This window comes from Typopeltis vanoorti, chromosome 12, assembly GCF_054136105.1.
Source record: "Typopeltis vanoorti isolate ZY-2024b chromosome 12, IOZ_Tvanoo_1.0, whole genome shotgun sequence".
NCBI lineage: Eukaryota > Metazoa > Arthropoda > Arachnida > Uropygi > Thelyphonidae > Typopeltis > Typopeltis vanoorti.
The window spans coordinates 75,473,790-75,497,438 of NC_143560.1; the positions used below are offsets into that span (position 1 = coordinate 75,473,790).

At 34.0% G+C, this 23,649-nt stretch overlaps 1 protein-coding gene across 2 annotated transcripts in view; it reads left to right on the plus strand.

Annotated features, from left to right (window-relative positions):
• The window catches only part of qin (tudor domain-containing protein qin), a 544,378-nt gene that overhangs the window by 311,392 nt on the left and 209,337 nt on the right, over positions 1 to 23,649 (plus strand). For both annotated transcript variants that reach the window (XM_090401282.1, XM_090401283.1), the window contains 2 exons: positions 9,455 to 9,567; positions 23,158 to 23,260. In XM_090401282.1, coding sequence (XP_090257408.1) covers positions 9,455 to 9,567; positions 23,158 to 23,260 — 216 coding nt within the window. The remainder of the gene's footprint in view (positions 1 to 9,454; positions 9,568 to 23,157; positions 23,261 to 23,649) is intronic.

A 23,649-nucleotide genomic window follows, 5' to 3' on the forward strand; every position in this document is an offset into this window, starting at 1 on the left:
GAGTTCTTTTGATATGTAGCCAGTAGAAAAAAGAATGATTATGAGAGAATGGCATTGATTGAAGAAAATAGTAAAAGGTTAACTGCTGCAGAGGATATTGTGGAGATATAAAATTTGCAGTTTAATAAAGGTATTTCATCCTTGTGAATGAAATACCTTTATGTAACATCGTGCAGAGTTTGAGAGCAGTGGAAGGGGAGGAAGAGAGACTAACTGAGTGAACAAGAGGGTATATAAGGAATTGAGTAAACTTAATGTTAATAAGGCTGTGGGATGTCACTATGTGTTTTGAGGAAATGTGATAGGGCATTGATTTCTGTCTTGGTATACTTGTTTAACATGTTATGTTGGATCAAGTTGCAAAGGAATGGAAGAAGGCAAGATTGTACTGCTTCATAAGTGAAGTAACAGAAATTGAGCTTCAAATTATAGGCTATGATCTGTGTGTCAATTGTTATGGTTATTGTTAGAGAGGTTAGTGAGAACCAGTATCTAGAATTGGGTTGACAACAATGATATTCTGTTTGATGGACAGCATGGATTTGCCAAAGGAAGGTAAGATGGCATTGGACAAGGAAGATGGATACACAGCAGAATACTTAGATATTTTACAAAGGCTTTTGATAGATTGCCACTTGATAAATTGATAGTTAAACTAAAATGGATGGGATTAGATTAGATTCATGCATTGGATTGGAAATTGGCTGTCTGATAGGCATCAGCAAATTGTATTTGGGAAGCAACATTCCAGAAGAGGAAAGTCACTAGTGGTGTGCCTCAATAATCTGTTTTAGGGCCACTGCTCTTAATCTGGATGTTAATGATATTAGAGAACATTTGAATGGAGATGTTCAGTTGCTTGCAGATGATGCCAAGTTTCGAAGAACTATGAGGAGTGTAGCAGATGTTGTGGCTTTACAAGAGGACTTGAATAGACTAAGTGATGGGCATGTGTGTGGGGTTACTAATTCTGTGTTGCAATGTGTAAGATTTTAAATTTTGAGAAATAAGGATAGGATGTACACTTAGTGGGAATATATTGCAGGGAGTGGATAAAATAAGAAAACTGGGTGTGATGGTGAGTAGGAATCTAAAATTTAGAGATGACATTGCTAAAATTATGAGAACAGCACGATCTACTGTGCAGATTTGATTATCTGGTTTTCAAAAGGATGAAGAGATATTGGAAATAGTCCAGAGGAAATTACCTAAGGTCATTTCTGGTCTTTGGAATGTTGATTATGAAGGAAATATAAGCATATAAACTTAACATATAATAGATCCAAAATTAATAGAAGAAACAAAATGGATTCAGAAAAGGCAGGTCTTGCATAGACTCTTTTACATTTACATTAAAAATACTAATTGAAAAGCACAGAGAAATGAACATAGAAACACACATAGCTTTTATTACACCAAAGTATTTGATAAAATTATCAGAGAAAAAGTATGGGAAATCCTGGAAGAATATGAAATACCAAACCAATTTTTTAGAGCCTTATTTAATATATATCAAGATAATAAAATATCTATGTGGTACAATAATTTAACATCAAGCTGGAAGCCAATAAATAGAGGAGTATGTCAGGATTACCCTCTCTCTCACAGGTTTTTTATTTATTATATATGTTACCGGCAAAGTGTGAAATTAGGCATTGTATAGAATGCTGAAAGTGGGACGTCAAAGTATGAAATGTTTAGATTTTCACACATTTCCTAGGCATTCTATAAAATGCCAAGAGGCAAATGGGCAAAGTATAAAATACTCCCGGCAGTGACTTTTAATGTTGCAAGGGGAGTCACATGACTTTCGACGCTGTCTGTTTGAAGGTAACCAGTGGTACCCATACGTGCAGAAACTTGTCACCGAAATGTTCATGCTGCCTGTGGACATGAGAGTAAAGACACTGCAAGTGAGAAATTAGAAGGTTATGATGTTAATATTTCGTGTACTCTTTGCTTCAATATTAAGAATGCTGTCGAAGGTAAAATTCGATCTAAATTGAATCTGGAAATACAGGCCAAAAAATGCAAATGGATTCAGACAAAAAATTTCCTCCTTCACCTTTGGGGGCCACTGTGTGAGTTCCTATCCCAGACGTCGACAAGGGACGGGGTGACTCGTGCAATCTGCTGGTGGTTGTTATGAGTATGACAGACAATGATTTTTACCGACTCTATGCCACATCACAATTCACTTTATGTCCCAAGGACTTGCTGAGAGTTGGAGACGTTCCTGACCACGAAATAGCTCTCCTGTCAGCCGCTTCTGCTCAGTCCATGGGTAGTGGCCAAGGGTTCATGAGGTGTACTTGCAAGACCAAGTGCCAAAATTTGAAGTGCTTTTGTATTAAAAAAAGGCAGTTAAGTGCAATTTAAAATGTCATTCCAGTCTAGCTTGTAGAAACAAGTAGTTTTTCTTTTTGTAGAAAAATCCGGTATCTTATATTTTGTACTTCTTACATTTTCACATGCATCTTTTCAATAAAAGCGTTTTTCATACTTTGCCAAAATATTATTTGTCATTCTATATAATGCCTAGGTATTCTATACAATGCCTAGGGAAAATATTAAAATAAAACAGACATTTCATACTTTTCCTAAAAATGTCACGCATTCTATACAATGCCTGCTTTTCACACTTTGCCAGTAACACATACATAGATAAAATCATAAAAGAATGGAAGATAACTAATGAAGGATGATTCAAGATAAACCGTAACAACAGATTAACTACTCGATTCTTTGCTGATGACCAAATAATCCTTGGAAACAATAAAGATGAACTACAAAAAGCGTTATGCAGTTTAAATAACCTGATAAAAACATATGGTATGGAAATATCAACAGACAAAACAGAAGTCATGGCCTTCAAAGATGCTTACCCAATAAAAAGCAAAATAGTAATAAACAACAAAATAATAGAGCAAGTAAATACATTCAAATATTTAGGATGCACAATGTCATATGAAACTGATATAGAACCGAAGTTATCAAACTTTCTAAAAATAACAGGCATTATAAATAAAATTTTTAAACCCAATTTTATACAAAAACACGCGAATAAGATCTATAATACAGTAGCTAAACCTATCTTAATTTATCGCAATGAGATATTGACAATAAAAAAAGCAGATGAAAGAAGAATTAAATCATCCGAAATGAAATTTCTGCACAGAACTGATGGAGTCACGATAATGGATAAAATGAAAAGCAGCGAAATCAGAAATAAACTTGGAATTACAAACTCCCTAAATGAAACGGTTATTTGCTATAGAAAAAAATAGAAAGCATACGTATTCAGAATAAATAGGAGCAGAATACCTAAACAAATTCTAAATTACCACCCAAAAGGTACCCGATGCGGAGAAAGACCCTTAAAAAGATGGAGCTGAGTCTGGAACAGGCCACTTGGCCTTTAAGCCTGGAAAGGAAGAAGAAGATTATGAAGGAAGGTTGAAAAGATGCAATTTAGAAGCTAGTGGATAGCAGGAGTTGATATAGAGATGTATAAGTTACTAAGGGATTTTTATCAGATTAATGTGGAAGAGATTTTCCATAGAATGATGAGAAATGAAGGAAGAAAAAGAGGTCCTCCTGATAGGGAGGGAGAGAACAGTATAAGGATGATGTGAGCACAATGAGAAGCAAATTTTTTTTGCATGGAGAATTGTGAATGATTGGAAATGCATTACTTGAGAGTGTAGAGAACATGAATGTATTTGAAACACAGTATAATGAGCTGTGTATGATAGACCTCCCACCATGAGTCTTTGACTCATTGTGGGAGGAGCCCTCTATTATTCATTCCAAAACACATTTCTGATGACAACACTGCTGTTTTTTCCCTCACTGCAAGACTTTCAACTTTGAAGAAGTAATATTCTCTACAGAAGGTTTGGCAGCATAAATAATTGGAGTGACTTCAAAGTGAAGTCTGTTAGCCTCATTGTTAGAAAGATGATTGATATTCCTTTCTATATTATAATTTTCCTCTTGCCCATATGGCCTGTTGCAGGTCTCGTGCTGTCAGTATTTTGCTTTTTCAAGTCTCTTTTTTCCATTTATTTTATATCTATACAGTAAGTTTGCTAGTCTGCTGTTTCCCTTTCATCTATATTATGTAGAATATTCGGTTTTTCTTCAGTTAATGAATAACCAGACTACTTAACTGCTCATTTGTCTGTGGGAAGTTTCAGTCTTATTTTTCTGAGAATGTTCCAGCAGCATTAAATTTCTCTAAAGCTTATGATCTTATGAACTGAATTTACTTTTTTCAGATAGGTTCTGTGGATTAACAAAAGGCTAAATAAACTTAACATGTTATTAGATAAACATCCATTGATCAAGTAGCTATTAAAAAATCAGACCATATAAATGCAAGGCTTCCTAAAATTTACGGTGCACCTAAACGGCATAAAAAGAATTGTCCTCTTTAACTTATTGTTGCTTTCATAGACAGCCCCTACTGACAAAATTTCAAAATTTTTGTCTGATCTTCTTCATCCTTTCTTTAACTGATTGCTGTTCCTTTGATAAAAATTACACATTTCTTTCAAAAATAAAAAGCATGAAACTCAAATCATCCAATATTATGATTGGCTTAGACATTGCATCTCTTTTTTTCACAAATATTTCTCATATGGAGACATCAGAATTTTTATCCCAATAATTTCCATCTGACATTACAAGCTAATTCAAATTTACAATCACTTCTGGATATTTCACCTGAAAATACAAACTTTACAAACAGGTTGAAGGAACTGCAATGAATTCAATTCTGTCCCCAAATTTAGCCAATTCAATTTAGAATGTCTTGAAGAAATCTCTCTTTCTCTTTTTCCTTTCAGCATAAAATTAATAATTCACATCACACAATCAGGTTTACTTTGGAGAAAGAATTGTTAGGAGCAATGTTTTTTTTAGTCATTCATCAAATTTTATTATGGCATTCTTATGATTTGTCTACCATACTGGGTCTGATCTACAAAAATGTGAATTTTTTGGGGTGGGGGGCAGAGACCAATTTTAGCTTCACCTCTCATCAGATGTCTTTTTTTTTAAACATACATTTTGTAGTTTTCATGGCATAAAACATGTAAGAAATGTATGAAATAAAATGTTGCTTTCTAATGTAGCATTTTTCTCAAAAAAAGTTTAATAATTGATTCAAAACACTTTTTTGCAAAAAAAAAAAAAAATGTCCAAATATTGATTTAAAATAACATTATAAATTATGTCCTGTTAATAGTTTTATGTATTATTATTTATTATTTTGACTTTCATGGAGTCAACAGACTCATCATGGAGGTCCACAACAGCAACATCTGTCATAATGAGTTTTGAAGTTATTTACGCTACCTGCATTCCACTCACAACTTGCCACGTAAAAATCTACTCCTTCTCACACCTTTCTTCACCATATCTTTATACAACTTCCTTATGCAATTTAATTAAATAATGATTTATTTTTTTACTGCTAAATATGTACAAAACAGTTATTTCTATAATTTATTGTTGTTATGGACTTGCTAATTTACTGAAAAATCGACAGAATAGGCAAATGTAATTTCTCTTTCAATTTATTTTTATTTATTCGTATCGAGTTTCTTCCCTTTTGCCCCCCCCCCCCCCTGTCGGGGAGAGTTGAGCCCCCTCATGGGGGTAAGTATTTATGGCTGTAGATCCATGTGTGTTCATGGGGCCGGTTTGCCTGCTTGTGGGATGAAAAACGGCAAATAAACTGGTGGAAAAAACCCTATTGCCTGCACCCAGGACCGGCTAACTTGGCTATGGCTGAGGAAGATCCTCAAATTCCTCACGTTTTTGATGGGAATCGAACCTGGGACACTCCTTCTCCAGTCATGTGGTTGCAAGGCGCACAGCCACTAGGCTAACTGCGTGGACTCTCTTTCAATGAATAACTTACCTTTCATAATATGTTGCCACAGGAGATTATAGTATAATTACTGAAATAAAGAGCCAAAAGGCTTCACTTCAGCGATATAAAATTATTTAAATTAAGGGGATGTTAAATCCCACATTATTTCAAAGCCAAATAAGAAACTCAAAGATTGAAATCAAAGCATTTCATGCCGAATATATAGCAAATAGCAAACTATAAAAAGTTTGGAAGTTTGGCGGATTGTAGCGTAAGCTAAAACACATGGTTCAATACTAGGGCAACTAGTAGCAAAGGTGGATAAAGTTCTGATCACTATTCTCAGTATTTCCCATAATATAAAACACATCTCTTAGGAGATGCATGATGTTATACATTATGGTGGAAGGTCACTACCCAGACCGGTTTTAACCTTTGAGGTCTCATCAGTGAGTAGGTAGACCTAGATAATACTGAGATTATATATATACCAGATACAACAGTATAATTACTGTTTTATCCAAAATATCTCTGCATGCTATGCAGTCAAAAATTAAAGCTATTATTCTTTTGTAGCACTTTTTTTTTATTAAAGGGATTGCTTAGATGTTTTTTTTTTAATTGTTCAGTCAGACTATTTACAAAGGTTCTGTATTATTAGACAATAAAACAAAAGCAAAGCTTGATAACCACAACATATATCTCTGTTTTTAGAAATTTCCAAATTACCATGCTCATTTTATCTTATAACAAAATTATTTGAACCTGTTTTTTCCATTATAAGTTATTTATGCAACAATTTTTTTTAAAAAAAGTATAATTGGTATTGGGTTGATAGAAGCCAAATTTTAAATTTATTTTTGGTGAGGACATGCAATTAAACTGAAAGTATAACCATAAAGTTGTTCTTCTGAGAATGGGATGCAATTATTGTTATTTTACACATTTTTATTTCTTGTGGTGGTCACATTTGACTTAATTTTGATTGTTTCCTTTCTTGTTGCCTACTACAAATACCCTGGTTTGCTTCCCCTCCTCTTTCCTAGATCCATCCCTGTTACTGCAAACCCACTGTTATGAGTCACTATATTCACATCTCATTTGCATGCTATCTTATAAACATGAAATTATAAAATCCTTGGTATTTAAGAGCACAAAATCTCCAAAGTACCTCTTTGACATGAATTCAAAACATTAAGCAGACTATCATCTGCTATATGGTTATAATCTAAGAATTACACATAAAACCACTGGCAATTTCTCCCAACATCTTCAAAGGGATGAAGCTCTTTTATATAAAAGAGCATATAGCAGAGATTAAGAAATCCAACTCACTACTACTTTCAACCAAATATACTTTTACCATCTCCAAAAGACAGACTATAAGTTCCATATTTCTGCAACCTGTTTTATTTTGGTCGGGTGTATGATGAATCATTTAAAAATGGTAATTTCAAAACATCAATCCAGCTTATCATCATAAATCTTGTCTGGCTCAACATGGAATTGACAACAGCCACTTAATTTAGTGGGATAATGTGCAGACTTTTTATTTAAGTGGTGAAAATGCCTCTCTCCTCAATGTGACTGCAGTGCTCTTAAACAAACAATTCATCACATCAACACTGAATGCAGCCTGTGTGCTTATCAAGATGATTGGTCTGATTTTCTCCAAGCTGCATCATCACTACTAGAATGCATCAAAAACTTGGAAATGCAGTTGTAGTTTTTATACTATATTTATGTTCATATGTTTCTTATTCTGTATTGCACTGCATGTGCCAAACACTAAATAAATATAAATCAGTGGGATAACAGTGGCCTTACTTAAATCATAATGATTAGCTTTCTATTCCAAAAGTCAGGGAAATTGTTAGTACTTGTGTATTAAATAATTTTATCCATTTTTCCCAGTAGTGTTTTTTTTCTAGCTATTCTATCTAAAATTGACTCCATTGTAATGCATGTTTTCCTCTCCTTAAGTCTGAAGGACACTCCTTCATGCTTAAATGACACATAATTAGATTTGATAAATATACCTTTCTTTCAGAATATTTTGTGGTTTGCTACATTGTGACATGGATTCCCACTTTAGCAAACACTTATAACAACTAACTCACTGTTATTAAGCAGACTAGTAAAACATTCTGAAAGAATTTCCTTATAGCAAAATTGTTTATCATAAATTATTCTTGTTGTTCTGACAAGTTTGTTATAATGAGAGCCAATTGTATTTTGCGCAGAGTAAAAAATATATTTAATTTTTGATGATGTACAAAGGTACTTTTTTTATATATAATATGGCATTTGTAGTGTGCTACATAATGTCATGGTTTGTCATTTGTTGCACAATAAAAAGGCATTTAGATTGATATCTTAGAATTTATGTATAAACTTCAGAATTTTGCAAATATAAAACAGCGGTAAATAAACCACTGCTTTATAAACCCATAATAAACAATAAACATGCAATTCTCTAAACACTAGGTCATGAAGCAGAAAGTAAGCACTTCCACTGCTAAATGAAGGGTGCTTCCTCCTCTCAAAAAAAAAAAAAGAAAAAAGCAGCTTAGCAACTACTGTCCAGCAAGGCAGTAGTTTTATTCCTCATTTAAGAAACATCCTTTTAATTTGGGGCAAGTATTATCACATATTAATGGCATGGTCATTTATTGATGTATTGGGGGGGGGGACTTCATTCCACCTCACCACTACCCAAAAAATAAAATTCCTTCAGGGTTATTACTAAAGAAAGAGCCAAATGGCTTCATTTCTGCAATGTAAAATTATGTAGGCAAAGTGGATATTAAATCCAACATTATTTCAAAGCCGAATGCCTGTAGAAACTATGAAAGTTTCATAAGTTTACCTGAGAGCTTATGAGAATGCAATCCTCAGTCTCCCCCGAGTTGCCTTAGCGAAACCATTTGGCTCGTTCTTTAGTAATTACTTTTATTCACTGACCGAGAGTTCAATTAAGGAAAATACATTTCTCTGACATTTCAGTTTCCTTAGTACTGAACAAGAGGTCTCTGAAGCGAACCAACCAGTTCAAAACACTATCAGGCCAGTGAAACCTTATCGAATGGACTAATAAAAGGCGAATATATGGATGTTTGGACAGCACCCATGTCTTTTAAGTAGTCCACACTAAGGCAATCAGGGATGCCAAGGATTGTATTCTCATAAGCTCTCAGATCATCTTATGAAACTTTCATAGTTTCTACAAGCATTCAGCTTTGAAATAATGTTGGATTTAATATCCACTTTGCCTATATGATTCCTTCAGGGTGTTGCAGTATTAGAAGAGACCTAGCTGTGAAGCTTTTCCTTTATTAAGTGAATAAATAGCTTGTTATTCATTTATTAAATCCAAAGCAGACAATTCCAAATTAACTATTGATTAGTCATTTGAAAAGTTGCATTAATTCAGCTTCATGAACTTCTTATTCATGAACTTTTTATTATATATACGAGTATTAAGAATGAGTAGCTGACAAAGAAAATTCATAATCACATTCATGTATTTAACATAACTAGTAACAAATGAGTTCTTCACATTTTAATTTTTAGATAAGAAGACCAACAAAAGAAGCTATTTTCCTGCTGATATGTTGTGTATTACAGTCAAAATAAATGTTGTATTAAGCCATGTAGAAAATCCAGGCCACTTCTATGTGCAACAGGTATTTGGTATTTTAATTATACTTCAAAAACAGTGTCAGTGATTTTATAACAATACAGACTTCGTTTATTAGTACTTTTTTTTTCTTGCATATAATTTCTTACCAGTTTCCTGTTAATAGTATTTTTCTAAACTAGCCTATTATTTTATGTATATCCTACCCATGGAAGCTGTAGAACATTTTGCACCATGAGTGGGCTAAAGGTTAGATAATATGGGCGTTTGCTCAGTGGACTAGAGACGTGGAATTATAGAACTTTTTCAAGCCTCCTTTAAGCAGAGTAGGGGTCTCACACAAAGCATTGAACTTCGTCTATCACATAAAGATGTTTATACAAACCTATACCACAAATGAGATTTCAACGCTGTCAGTTAGAGATCAGACATACTATTTACATAGTCAGTTAAACTGCTTAAATAAGTATTGGGTAGCTCTCTAAATTACTCAGTTCTTACTTTTATCTGCTAAGGCAGCACTCTTAGCATCTCTTTCTCACTCTTCCTTTTTTATTTCTTTAGTTTTTGCTTGCAATGCTTTTTTATTTTAATCCCATTCACAAAAAAAAAAAAAAAAAAAAAAATCAAACTGCAGTATATTACTATCTCATGGTCTGGATCCACCTAGATATACTTGGTCTCAGTTCCACTCTGTGGGATGTTCATCTCCTTCTCCAATCTGATTTATATATCTGTCTTATCCAGAATGGTTGTAAACCCTATGGAACATAGTGGGTGGACTGAGAGTTAGAAAATTTAAGAACCTTGCTCTACAGATCAAATATAGCACTTTTAAGCCCTTCAAGTGTCCACTTTTTACCTAAAATCTATATATTCTTCATAATAGTAACTCATTCACTATTCTTTGATCCCTGTCCATCTTAATTTATCCACCTACATTATTGACTCGTTTCATATGCCCACTCTGATATCAGTATTAGGCCAGCCTAAAATCATTATCACTTTTATATTTTTTGGTTCAAAATTTCTAAAATAAAATTTTTATTTGGTCAAGTTCATTTTTAATCTTTTGTTCCCATGATACCTGCCAACTTTCTGATTTTCTCAATTTCAAATTTCATAAATGTAGTCATCTTTTCAGATTTTAAGGTACTACACGATGTCAAATGGTTTAACCAACAGGTGTGTGTGTGTGTGTGTGTGTGTGTGTGTGTGTGTGTGTGTGTGTGTGTGTGTGTATAAACATTTGCTATCAACAGTGATCTTGTACAGATTGTTCACATGATTATCAGACTAATAAATACCCCCCCCCCCTCCCCATTCTTCTCTAAATATTCCTATTCTCTTCCTTGCCATCTTTCTAAGTAAAGCCATGATATTTTTGTTTTCAAAACAATTAAAATCATAATCTATTGTTGATATTTTTTTCAGGGAGCAGTATACTGGCATAGCCATCTTACCTACTGTTGTCTGATGTTATAAGAATGCCAAGAATCTTTGTGATTTCTGCTCCTCATTTCCTTACTTGCATTATTGTTTCTAGTATTCTAATCCAAACATTTTTACTAACCACATCAGGAATAATTCTTACAGATACGGAAGCTGTGTGTGTGTGTGTGTGTGTGAGAGAGAGAGAGAGAGAGATAGATAGACCTCCAAATACAGGTTCACTTAAGGATCAAAACAAAATGATTGTACAACATGATTAAATCTCTTGCCAGCTGGGCATTGACCAGTTAAATAAGATCCCTGCTGTTTTGTCAGGAAACTAGGGTGAATAGCCAAAGGTCAGATACTGAAACTAACTTGATCTCAACATCAGTAGGGTTCAAGATTTGTACGGTCAACATAAGAAATGGAACTAACAGAAGAATTTGTAAGTACCAGATCAGCATAATAAGTGTGAACAAACATCAGAATATGGAATTGGACAATAAGACTAATTTGTGAATGTGGTCCTGCAAAAGGTTTAACTGAGGAAGAATTGGAGGCATTTTTTGAAGTGCTAGAGCAGTGGTCGCCAAAGTGGTCGATAGAAAAATATAAGACATCATTGTATGGGTAATATTTAATTTGGTTAACTTGGATTACCTCCATCCTGAATGACAACACAATTAAGAGTGAATCGTGGGAACAGTGACATGAATAGCACTTGTAAGATGGAGCAAGGTCATGAGAATAGTTATGGAGGCCAATCAAGTAGGCCAAAATGACGTATTTATCAATAAACGGATGTTGGTGGTTCCTGCTCAGCCGGTGCGTACATGGTTGAAGTTGGTTTCAGTCATGTTAATTCCATTTTAACAAAACAAAGAAATAAGCTAGATATAGAATCCCATGGCGATTTAAGGCTGAAACTTACTAATTTTGAAGTGAACATTTCTAATCTAGTCAAGAGTCACAAAGCACACCCTTCACATTGACAATGTTAGTAAATTGTATACTAAGTTAATAAAAGTCTTATTTTCATTATTTAAATGAAGGGGATATTAAATCCCACATTATTTCAAAGCCGAATAAGAAATCAAAGAGTTTCATGCTGAATCTGGGATTTAATATCCCCTTCATTTAAACAATGTTACATCGCCGAAGTTTCTTTAAGTCTTCACTTAAATAGGAGGCATATTATTTATGCCTCCTATCAAATATGTAATGTTAAGAAGGACATTAAAAACAAAAACGTATCCCTTTGACGTTAAGCCAATATAATAATATATACTATATTACACATATAATAAACACTGTAAGATGTTTATTATATGTGTAACTATAAAATAAACAATCTAAAAACTCACATAAGCGTCTTTTTTTTTGCTTGTTCTATTATATGAAGAATTAGTAAAATAGAGGGGGTCGATAAAAAATCAAGAAACTCTTGAAGGGGTCGATGGCCAAAGAAGTTTGGCGACTCCTGCATTAGAGAAAGCATCTGATGCAAAAAAAAAAAAAGCTGACCCTTGTTGGAGATAGAGGATTTCCTACTCTGATAAACTTCAGAGTAGGAAGTGATTACCAGACATGTATAAATGTTTTGGGAAAATATGAAGAAAAGAGCAAAACTAATAATAATGGAAAGTACCTGTAGATTTCTATCTATAGTACTAACTACCTGTAGAAAAAATGAAAGCATTTCAAAACAAGAATCAAATCTTGGAGATTTAGTGGCACACTCTGAAGAAAACACTGATTGATTCAGCCAGAGAGGCATGCAATGAGGTTAGAGATTTAGTGGCACACTCAAGAAGACATTGATTCATCCAGCGAGGCATGTGGTGAGGTTGTGTGCAAGGATAGGAAAATCAGAACTCCATGGTGCATTCAGGAAGTTAAAGAGTCAGTCAAGAAAATGAAGGTGTATCAAAAGTTCTTAGCAAGTAAGTCAGCCTGTCCTCTGAAAGAATACAGAGAAAGATATGTAAGAAAAAAACTAGCTAAACAAATGTCACTGAAAGACTTTGATAAGAACACAGAAAATAAACATCACGACATTGGCTGAATATTCTGGTGTACTTAATTAGAAAGGTTACTGATTGAACAGCAGTGATAGCACAGTAGTGGGAGACATTGATGAAATATGCAATCAGGAGTGTATATCAATACTTCAGGTAGAAAGAGCCATCAAAAACCTGAAATGTGGAAAGGCAGCTGGAGTAGTGATATTCAACTAGAAATGCTCAAATAAAATTTATATAAAAGAGGTATAAAAGTTTTACAGTAGCCACACTATATAAATCAGAAGTAATTCATCCAGAATGTAATGCTGATCAGAGGATTGCATTTCAGACAATTGGAATAGAGCTCTTATAGTACTTTCTATAAAAAGGGAAATAAAACTGAATGTGAGATTTGCAGAGGAATTTCTATACTTAATATAAACTTAATATAAACGTAAAATTTATGCAAACATACTTGAGAAGAGGCTAAGAAAAATTGTGGAAGGAAAACTTTGAAAATTGTAAGCTGGGTTCAGGCCAAATGGAGGCTGTCAGGATTTTTACTTTAAGAGAAATAGTTGAGAAATCTTGACAATATTACAAGGATCTGTCTAAGTTTTTAGATCTGGAAAAGGCACGTACGTGACAAGGTGCCAAGAGAAAAGCTGTTCAAAATCCTATAATTATCTGTAAACAGGACATTATATTGAGCAGTACATAATTTGCATTTGAAATGTAAGTCAGTAGTTAGAATTTATGGAGATATAGGAAGATGGGTTTGTTGTAACATCAGTTTTGAGACAAGGATACATGTTATTTCCACTGTTATTACTCATCATCTACATGGATCATAATTATGAAACACTGTAGCATTATACCTGATATTAAAATTCAAAATGTTAATCTTACCTCTTTACTTTATGCAGATGCTGTACTAATAAATAAATCTAGCACGCTATATATTAGGTCTGCGAGACCTAATTTCTGAATTTACGTAATACACTTGAATTTCCTAATATAATTGAATAAAATGCTGTAATAAATGGTTTACAAATCAGAAATAAAAAGACAGACTATGAAAAATAGGCAAGAATATTGAAAGTATCAACTGCATTTTGAATGGAGAACCTTATAAAGCAAGTAAAACATTTCAGTTTATTCAGTTTTTTTTTTTTTAGTGAAGATGGCAAATTAAATGTGAGACAATAGAATTAGCAAAGCTGGTTTGGTAGACGGTGTGCTGTCAATACTCCATTAAACCTCCAGCATGATGTCCTCCCCACACTTAAGCCTTGACACATGTAATTAAATGTTCCATGCTGATGTCATATTCATCTGGCATCTCCTTGACAGCATTGAAGCAATTGCCCGGTTAAACAAGGCCCCCATTGTTTTTGCCAGGGAACCATGGTGAACAGCGAAAAGTCAGCTACTTAAACAAATCTGAAAACACACTCCAACTCAACATCACCAGAGTTGAAGATCGGTATTATCAACATAAGAAGACTGAATGGCAAAGAAATTGAGCTAGCTGAGGAATTGGATAAGTACCTGATCGATATAATAGGGGTGACTGAAACAAAAAAAAGACAAAAACTGGTGAGATCTTTCTGAGCAATAAATACAAAATGTTATATTCGGGCAATGACAATCAAGGAAAAGGAGCAGCTGCCATAGTATTCAACACAAAATATGAGGTTAATCTTCTTGAATGGCAGGCAGTCTCCAGTAGAGTGATGTGGGCAAATATCAGAATCGGGAATTGGACAATGAGACTTATTTGTGCCTATGATCATCACACAGAAGGTTCTACTAAGGTAGAAGTGGAGGAATTTTTGATGCTTTAGAGAACGCAACTGACACAATGAAAATGGAAAAGTGTCCTTGTTGGGGATCTAAATAGCAGAGTAGGAAATGATTGTCAAACATCCAAAAATATTTTGTGAAAATTTGGAGAAAAGAGCAAAGCTAATAATAATGGCAAATATCTGTTGGATTTCTGCTCAGGTCATGAACTGGTTATTACTAACACCATGTTCCAACATAAAAATGTGCACAAATTCACATAGAGAGAAGAGGCAAGGCATGAGAAAAGTATCATTGACTATGTTATTGTTGATAGTGATGTTTTTCTCCCTGGTGCAGGACACCAGAGTGTACAGAGGATTTAAAATTGGAAGTGATCACTATTTAGTCTTCAGCAGGATAAAATTAAATTTCATATCGAAAAGAATAACATGTAAGGAAGTTTTAAAGCGAATAAAAGTTGAGCAGCTCTCAGATGTAAACTGTAGACTAAAATACACAAATATTATTGACAAAAAAAATAAAAGAGTTTGAGAACAGGAATCAAACTTTGGAGATTCAGTGGCAAGCCTTGAAGAAAACCCTGATTGATTCAGCCAGGGAGGCATGTGGTGAGGTTGTCTGCAATAATAGAAAAATCAGAACTCCATGGTGGACACAATAAGTTAAAGAAACAGTGAAGGAAAACAAGAAAGCATATCAAAGGTTCCTGGCAAATTGTCAGCTTGTGCTCTTAGAGAATACAGAGAGAAATGTAAGAAATATAAAATATATACATGTTTACACAAGAATATTATTTAATTTGCCAGATATTTCAGTCTGAATATTACAGACCATCTTCAGTGGCTACGTAGGAATTGTTTTAAAAAACAAGGTGGAACACGAACACTTGATCATTCACAAATAGAGTGAGCTGCGTGATGTCATATCGCTAAGTATTAAAAGAGTAAACATTTTTTATCCGAGTCATTAAATTAAAGATATTAATTCAGAAATTCATGTAATAATCTTAAATAACATTAGACTAATAGGAAATTTAAAAAAAAAAAAAAATTAATGTGTTATCCTGATTAAACTTTCCCAAATTTTTGATACAGATATACAGCCATTACAATTCAAGTTAGAACATTGAAGTAAGGCCTCCACACTTTCTTTAAATAAACGTTCAAATTTATAGTGACATCTGTGTAGGAGGCAGGTCTTAGACCAAAGGTTGTTGTGGCTTGTTTCTATTCTATTCCGTGCTGAGCTAATCCAGATTTCTCGGGTTTGTTGTATTGAATAGATGATTGATGCTCTTGAATTCTTTTTCTTGTAGAGCATCCAGTTTGTCCAAAGTAGGAAAGATTACAGTTACACAGAACTTAATACACATCAGGTGGACACATACTTCAACATCCTAACTTGAATCGTAATGACTGTATATCTATATCAGAAAATTGGGAAAGTTTAATCAGGATAACACATTAAATTTTTTTTTTTTTTAATTTCCTATTAGTCTAATGTTATTTAAGATTATTACATGAATTTCTGAATTAATATCTTTAATTTAATCATGACTCTGATAAAAAATGTTTACTCTTTGGAAAATGTTCATTCACAAATGGAACAAGGCGTGGTAATGCGCCTCGTTCTATTTGTGAATGATCAATTCTTTGTATTCCACCTTGTTTTTTAAAACTATTCCTATGTAGCCACTGAAGATGGTCTGTAATATTCAGACTGAAATATTTGGCAAATTAAATAATATTCTTGTGTAAACGTGTATATAATTTATAATCCTAATGTCACAAGTATCTTTAAAGAATCAAATGTAAGAAAGCTAAACACTGTGTAAAACTAGCTAAACAAAAGTCATTGGAGAACTTTGGCAAGAACATAGAAAATAAATATCAAGCAGGTGGCAAGATATTCTGGAGGTTGTTGAAGCTCAGAAATGGAGGAAAGAGTACTGTAAAAGGAATTAGAGATGATAAAGGTGACATGAAAACAGGAGAAAAAGATATCCTTGAAGTATGGAGTAATTACTTTGAAAAACTGCTAAATGACACAAGCAGTGATGACAGCACAGTGGTAAAAAAAACACTGACCAGGTATGCAGTCAGGAATACATATCCATACTCGAAGTAGAGGAAGCCTGAAATGTGGAAAGGCAGCAGGAATAGATGATATTCGACCAGAAATATTCAAGTATGGAGGAATAAAAGTCTTACAGTGGATGCATAGTTCAGAAGGCCTGGCCAGAGGGACGAATTCCAGATAATTGGAGTAGAGCTCTCATAGTACCCATATTTAAAAAGGGAAATAAAACTGAATATGAGAATTACAGAGGTATTTTCCTACTGAGTGTTCCTGGCAAGATCTATGCAAGTATACTTGAGAAACAGTTTAGAAGGATTGTGGAAGAGAAGCTTGGTGAAGAACAAGCTGGATTCATGCCAAATATAGGCTGTCAGGATCAGGTGTTCACTTTAGGACAGATAGTTGAGAAATCATGGGAATATAACAAAGATCTGTATTTAAGTTTTGTAGATCTGGAAAAGGCTTATGACAAGGTGCCAAGAGAGAAGCTATTCCAAATGCTACAGTTATATGGCGTTAATGGGGCATTATATCAATCAATACTTACTCTCTGTTTGAGTTATAAGTCAGCACTTAGAATTGAAGGAAGTATAGGAAGATGGTTAAATGTTAAATCTGGTGTCAGATAAGGATGTACATTATCTATATGGATCACATTATGAAGGAAAGTGGTATTAAACCTGATATCAAAATTTGGAGGTATCAATCTCAGCTCTTTGCTTTATGCGGATGATGTTATTCTTCTAAATAAATCCACTATAAGTCTGCAAGATTCCCTGACTAAATTGAATAACTGTTGTAACAGATATGGTATGAAGGTCAGCATTAAAAAGACAAAGACAGTGAAAATAGGCTGAAATATTAAAAATGTCAACTGCATTGTGAATGGAGAACCTGTGGGACAAGTAAAACATTTCAGCTACTTAGGCACGATTTTTAGTGAAGATGGTAAATTAAATATGGAAATAGACAACTGAATCAACAAAGCTGGTATGGTAGGAGGTCAATTGAATAAATTCATATGGAATAAGAGAGAAATTAGTCAGAACACTTAATTAGCTGTATACAAGACAGTGTTTAAACCAATTTTAACTTATGGATCTGAGACCTGGGTCAGAAGTGAAACACTTGACCAAAGGCTAGAGACTGCAGATATAAGAGTTCTGAGAAAGATTAGGGGCATGAACAGATGGCATCAATGGCAATATCATATTAAAAACGAGGATATTAGGAAAGAACTTGACATTGTCAGCATCCAGGAATGCATTAGCAAAACAAGTGTTCTCTGCCAGGTTGGCAGGAAAAAAGATCCTTAGGAAGAACAAGGTATAGATGAATTGATACAGTAAAAAGTGTATATAAGACCTGATGATATTGGAGTCTTGACATTTATCAGACTGATTTGGAGGAAAATTGCAGATGGAAAGTTAGTAGTGATGTAAATTTTTCATATAGTACAATCATATCCTGTACACCTCTCGAGGGTATATATTAGGAATTCGATGATGATGAATGTCAGTTTAATATAAACCAAAATAATCACTCACCATTTGAACCTTCACATTAAGGTCATCATCTGCAGTATATACATATATACAAAGAAACAAGCTACATTACAATCTACATGGTATGCTAAAGTTAAACTAATTTGGTTAATCGTTATGATCTCTATTAACCATCCTAATCGTAACAATAATGGTGTCATAAAAATCCCAAGAATTTGGATGGCACATATTGAGCCCATTTAAGTTCAAGTTTTCCAGCAAACCCTGACTTTAGGACTGTAAGCAATATTTTCAGTGCTTCTTGGCCATCATCCATACTGTTTTGTTATGATTATTATCCATTTAATTACAAAAACTAAATTAATAAGTATATGTATAAATTAGAACAGAACAATATAGTTGATGACCAATAAGCACTGAAAATATTGCTCACAGTCCTAAAGTCAGGGTTTGCTTCAAAACTTGAACAACTTAAGTAGGCTGACTCTGTGTCATCCAAATTCTTGGGATTTTTATGCCACCATTATTGGTAAGATTAGGATGGTTAATCAGAATTTCACAGGCTTCTTTAAATTTACGTTCATACCAGGTTTTTGTACAATGTAAAGAACATGTACTTTTCCAATCAATTGGTGTTAAGGGTGTGATCTGAGAGGTCTGTTTCACCAAAATTGTTAAATTTAACACATTGTTTATGTTCTTTTTAATTTGTTTATGTTCTTTTTAATTGTACATCCAGTTTCACCAATATAAGGTAAGTTGCAGGTGCAATGGAAATGGATGCAGTATATTCCAGGGTGAGCCAGTGGGGGGGAGGGGGGGAGGGGGGGATCCTTAGAGGAGTTGAATATATTTTTTAATTTTATAGGTGGTTTAAAAGTAGCATTAAGATTATAATAGTGTAGAATTCTATTTAATTTTTCTGATAACTCTTTAATGTATAGGATAGTGTTATGATGTCATAGTAGTTAATATTTACTTAATAGGGTTTAACTCCTTTACTTAACTATCTCTTGAATAATTTGTTCTATCTCAGCAGTGCCTATAATGTGTCTGTCCTTGTCTTACTATTATATACTTCAGCCCCTCAGATTATCACGTGCGCGAGTCTGATCTACAAAGAGATTGTCTCGAGATTAAGCCAACCCCTTAGTAACAAAGCTTCTGAAGTTAACTTCTCTTAAGGTTCTGGGAAAATATATTTGTTCCACTGCGCCATACAGAACTCTTAGATTGGAAAAACTTCTCAGTTCAAGAAGTGAACCTTCAGATATGCACGTGGTTAATCTAAGCTATTTCTGTACTAAGTTAACAATTATCAATACCTTCTATAATCAACCATGTTTGCAGTCGTGGGCTTAATTAACAATTATCTCCCGCTTAGATCCGAATAATTTATGAGTGGTGCATCGGATTCTTAGACACAGACAACCAAATTAATAAGAGCAAAAGGTTTATTTAACATAATGATCATCATACAGAATAAAGAACCTTCAATTATCACTGTACTACTAGATTACAAAGTAAAATTAATCAATATACATCACACAGTAATTAATACTACATAAACATTATATTCAAAGATTCAAAGCTCGCATTCTTAGATTATAAAACCAATAATGACTTTTAGGTGTTAATCAAACTGTCTAGATTAGACATCTCCACAGCTCTTAAACATAGCTAGCAATCAACACAAGTACAATTATAATACATAGCACATATAGCTCACCGACTATGATTAAAATATCACAGTTCTATCTTAATTTTAGATAGAGTCTCAAAACTTTATGAAAGTCTAAGATTCTTACATTACAGTTACCTTTCTCTCTCACACTACTTGATTAAAGGTTTACTATACCAAACTCGAGGATTCCTCATGCTTGTCCTTTCGATTCTTGGATTCCTTTCCTTCCATACATTTTCTTCCCTCTATGTTAAGGCTAAAATTCCTTTCAGCTTAGGTTGGTCCTCATGGAATCTGCATTACCGATCATCTATGCCTAGAATATTCTTAGCACAAGGCAATTCTGCATCCATAAGGCACACTACCTGGCCACTATCTTTTCCGGGAGTTGCCCGTTGCTTCGAAAATCCATATTCGTTCATCGTATGGCTTGGAATCCAGGATCCCTCTAATCACGACCCGACACCTCCGACTTCTGCCACCAAGATAACAGAGACTCCAAACAAAAGGCTTTGTGTGTGTGTGGGGGGGGATTCCAGCCCTTTTATATCAACCTCTACTGGGACTTTTTGTAACCTAAATTTTCACCTGACACGTTATTCCTTTGCACTCGTGGGTCTTGCCTTTTCGTAGCGTCTTCCCCGAAAACTTAGGTCACCACGTGCCGTATGCGCGTGTGACTGCTTGAGGCAACTTACTAATCCGGTGTCTTGCCCGCATACTTTGACTTTATAATCTCAGTTGGTTATATGCAATGTACACAGTAATTCTTTTATATCAATTCTAACAGAAAATATGTGTATAACAAATTCATTGTCTAACATACAATTTAGTAGGTATTTTACACGGGAACATTCACAAGTTTTACGCTAATTACGGTATCCAATATTTGTCAGACTATATACAACTTATACTAAAATACAAGCATATCCTTTTCAAGGGTTTTAACTTGTCAAATTATGAATGAAACATTCCTTAGTGAATTGTGTTCATTCACAATTTAACAATAGCTAAGTTTTACTGTCATCTATATTATACGAAGTGTTGCTATTAAATAACGAGACTGGTTGCAAAAATGTGGTTTATTATTACAATTGTAGAACTTAATTGTTCTTCCCTTCAACATACTCCCCTCCTCTATCTATAAATTGTTGCATACGAATTTTTCGTTGTTGGAAGCCATGCTGCTAGTCATTGTATGTTATCTGCTTCAGTAGCTCTGCCGTTTTCTGATTTACCTTATCCACTGACTGAAAATGGGTGCCCTTCAATGCGAATTTCAACTTTGGAAAAAAGTAAAAGTCCCATGGAGCTAAGTTCAGCAAGTAAGGTGGATGGGCTAACACTGGAATCTTCTTAACAGCCAGATACTGCTTTACATACAGTGCACAGTGGGCTGTAGTGTTGTCCTGATGGAGAATCCAAGTGTTGTTCTTCCACAGATCAGGTCTCTTCTCTCTTCTTTCTCACTTGTTCTCTCAGTTTGGCCAGAACCTCGAGGTAATAATGTTGGTCAACTGTCTAACCCTCTGGTACCCATTCTACCATTACCACAGCATTGATATAAAAAACAACAACAAAAAAAAAAAAAAAAAAAAAAAAAAAAACGACCAGCATTGCCTTCAGTTTTGACTTGCTCATTCTTGCTTTTTTCACTCTTGCTGACGTGGGAGTTTTCCAGTGGTGCATCGATTGTCTCTTTGTATGCGGATCATACTGGAAAATACACGTCTCATCGCATGTGATGATCTTCTGCAAGTCCGGATCCGCTGTCAGCCGGACTTGCAGTGGATGAGGTAAAGGAGAAAATGGCAGTGCTACTGAAGCAGATAACACCTGATGACTTGCAGCACTGCTTTCATCAATGGAAAATTCATATGCAACAGTGTATAGATAGAGGAGGAGAGTATGTTGAAGGTGATAACAATTAAGTTGTACAATTGTAATAATAAACATTTTTGCAATCTGTCTCGTTATTTAATAGCCACACCTCAAATGTATTTTTTGACATGAAGTTTTTATGAAGAACGATGTTGATAGTATTTTTGCTATAACCATTATTTATTTACATATGTATTGCTAATAATTTGTAATTCTTGTTTAAGAACTTGTTCATTAGAGCAAATTATTAGAGCTCTGTTTTTGAGGGTGTTAATGACTCAAGTTTTTGTGATGAATGGTGATGAGAGTTCTGATTTTCAATTTCAGCAATAAAATGTATGCAGTGATGTTGTTTGTTCAGGTGGTTCTGAGGAAGGTGTTTAACATTTGATAACTGTGTGGCCAGATAATGAAAACATCGTCAGTGTATTTAAGCCAAACTGTAGGTTTTAAAGTAAAGGAATCTAGATCACGTTGCTCAAATGCTTCCATATAAAAGTTTGCAATTGGGAGGGATAGTAGTAAGCCCATGGCCATACCTTCTTTTTATAGGTAAAAATTATTTTGCCACACAAATTAATCTGAATGTAGTACATGGGCAAGTAGAGCTGTAATATCAGGTGGAAATTTGTTCTGTATGAGAAGAATTGTGTCACTGATTGGGGCATTTGTGAAAAGAATAGAAACGTCAAAACTGACTAATAAATCATCTTTGCCAAGTGTTCTGTGTTTTTTATATAGGAAAGGGAATTATCCACCAACTCCTTGAGTGTTTGTTGGCTAGGTGATAATTAGGGCTGTCTATACTTTCAACTGTCAGCTGAAGTGGAATGTTATGTTTATGTACCTTGGGAAAGACCATATATTCTGGGAGTGTGGGTGTAATGGGGTAACAGTATTTTTAACGGTGTCTGATGGTCAAGAAATGACAGTTTTATATTAAATTGAAGTTTTTACTTTAACATGGTAGTTGTTTCCATAATTTGTATAATGAATTCTGATTACCGTGTAACCATGAAGGAAAGGATATTCAAAATTTTTCTTTCTTTATATTTTCTTTATTTATTATGACTGTTATTGATGGTACCAACTAATCTTCTTATCCTGGTGACATCTTTGCAACAAGGAGGAAATATATAATGAAGTTCTTAAATTCTGTTTTTCTGTATGTGTCAACTATTAATAATAACAATATGCCTACTGCACATGCTTCTAATCAGATGATATTTTATATATTTCAGCTTGGAGGGACTGCACGCTATTTAAGTAATCTAATATTTGAAATGCAACAAACATATAATAATGATAAAGAAAATTTATATCATGTTTATGCTCCTACAGTCGGTAAGTATCTTTATATATATTCCTACTATATCTTAAAATATTAGTCGAAAATCGATTGGTATAGTAAAAGACGTATAATTATATTTATTTTTGTAACTATTCCACCTATAGTAGTAAAGTTAGTACTATAGGTGGACTAAAGTTTTTTTTTTTTTTTTTTTTTTTTTTTTTTTTTTTTTTTTTTTTTATATATATATATATATAATCTAGAGACCAAACATGAAACTTTTTGTTTTGTTTTTCCCTTCAAGCTTCAGGCCTCCAATAAGCTGGTCTCACACTGTTGATTGGAGAGTGGATATGCTAACTGCTTGGCCAACTAGACTGGCTCATAAAGTAAAAGACATATAATTCAAAAATTATATTTATTTTTGTAACTATTCCACCTA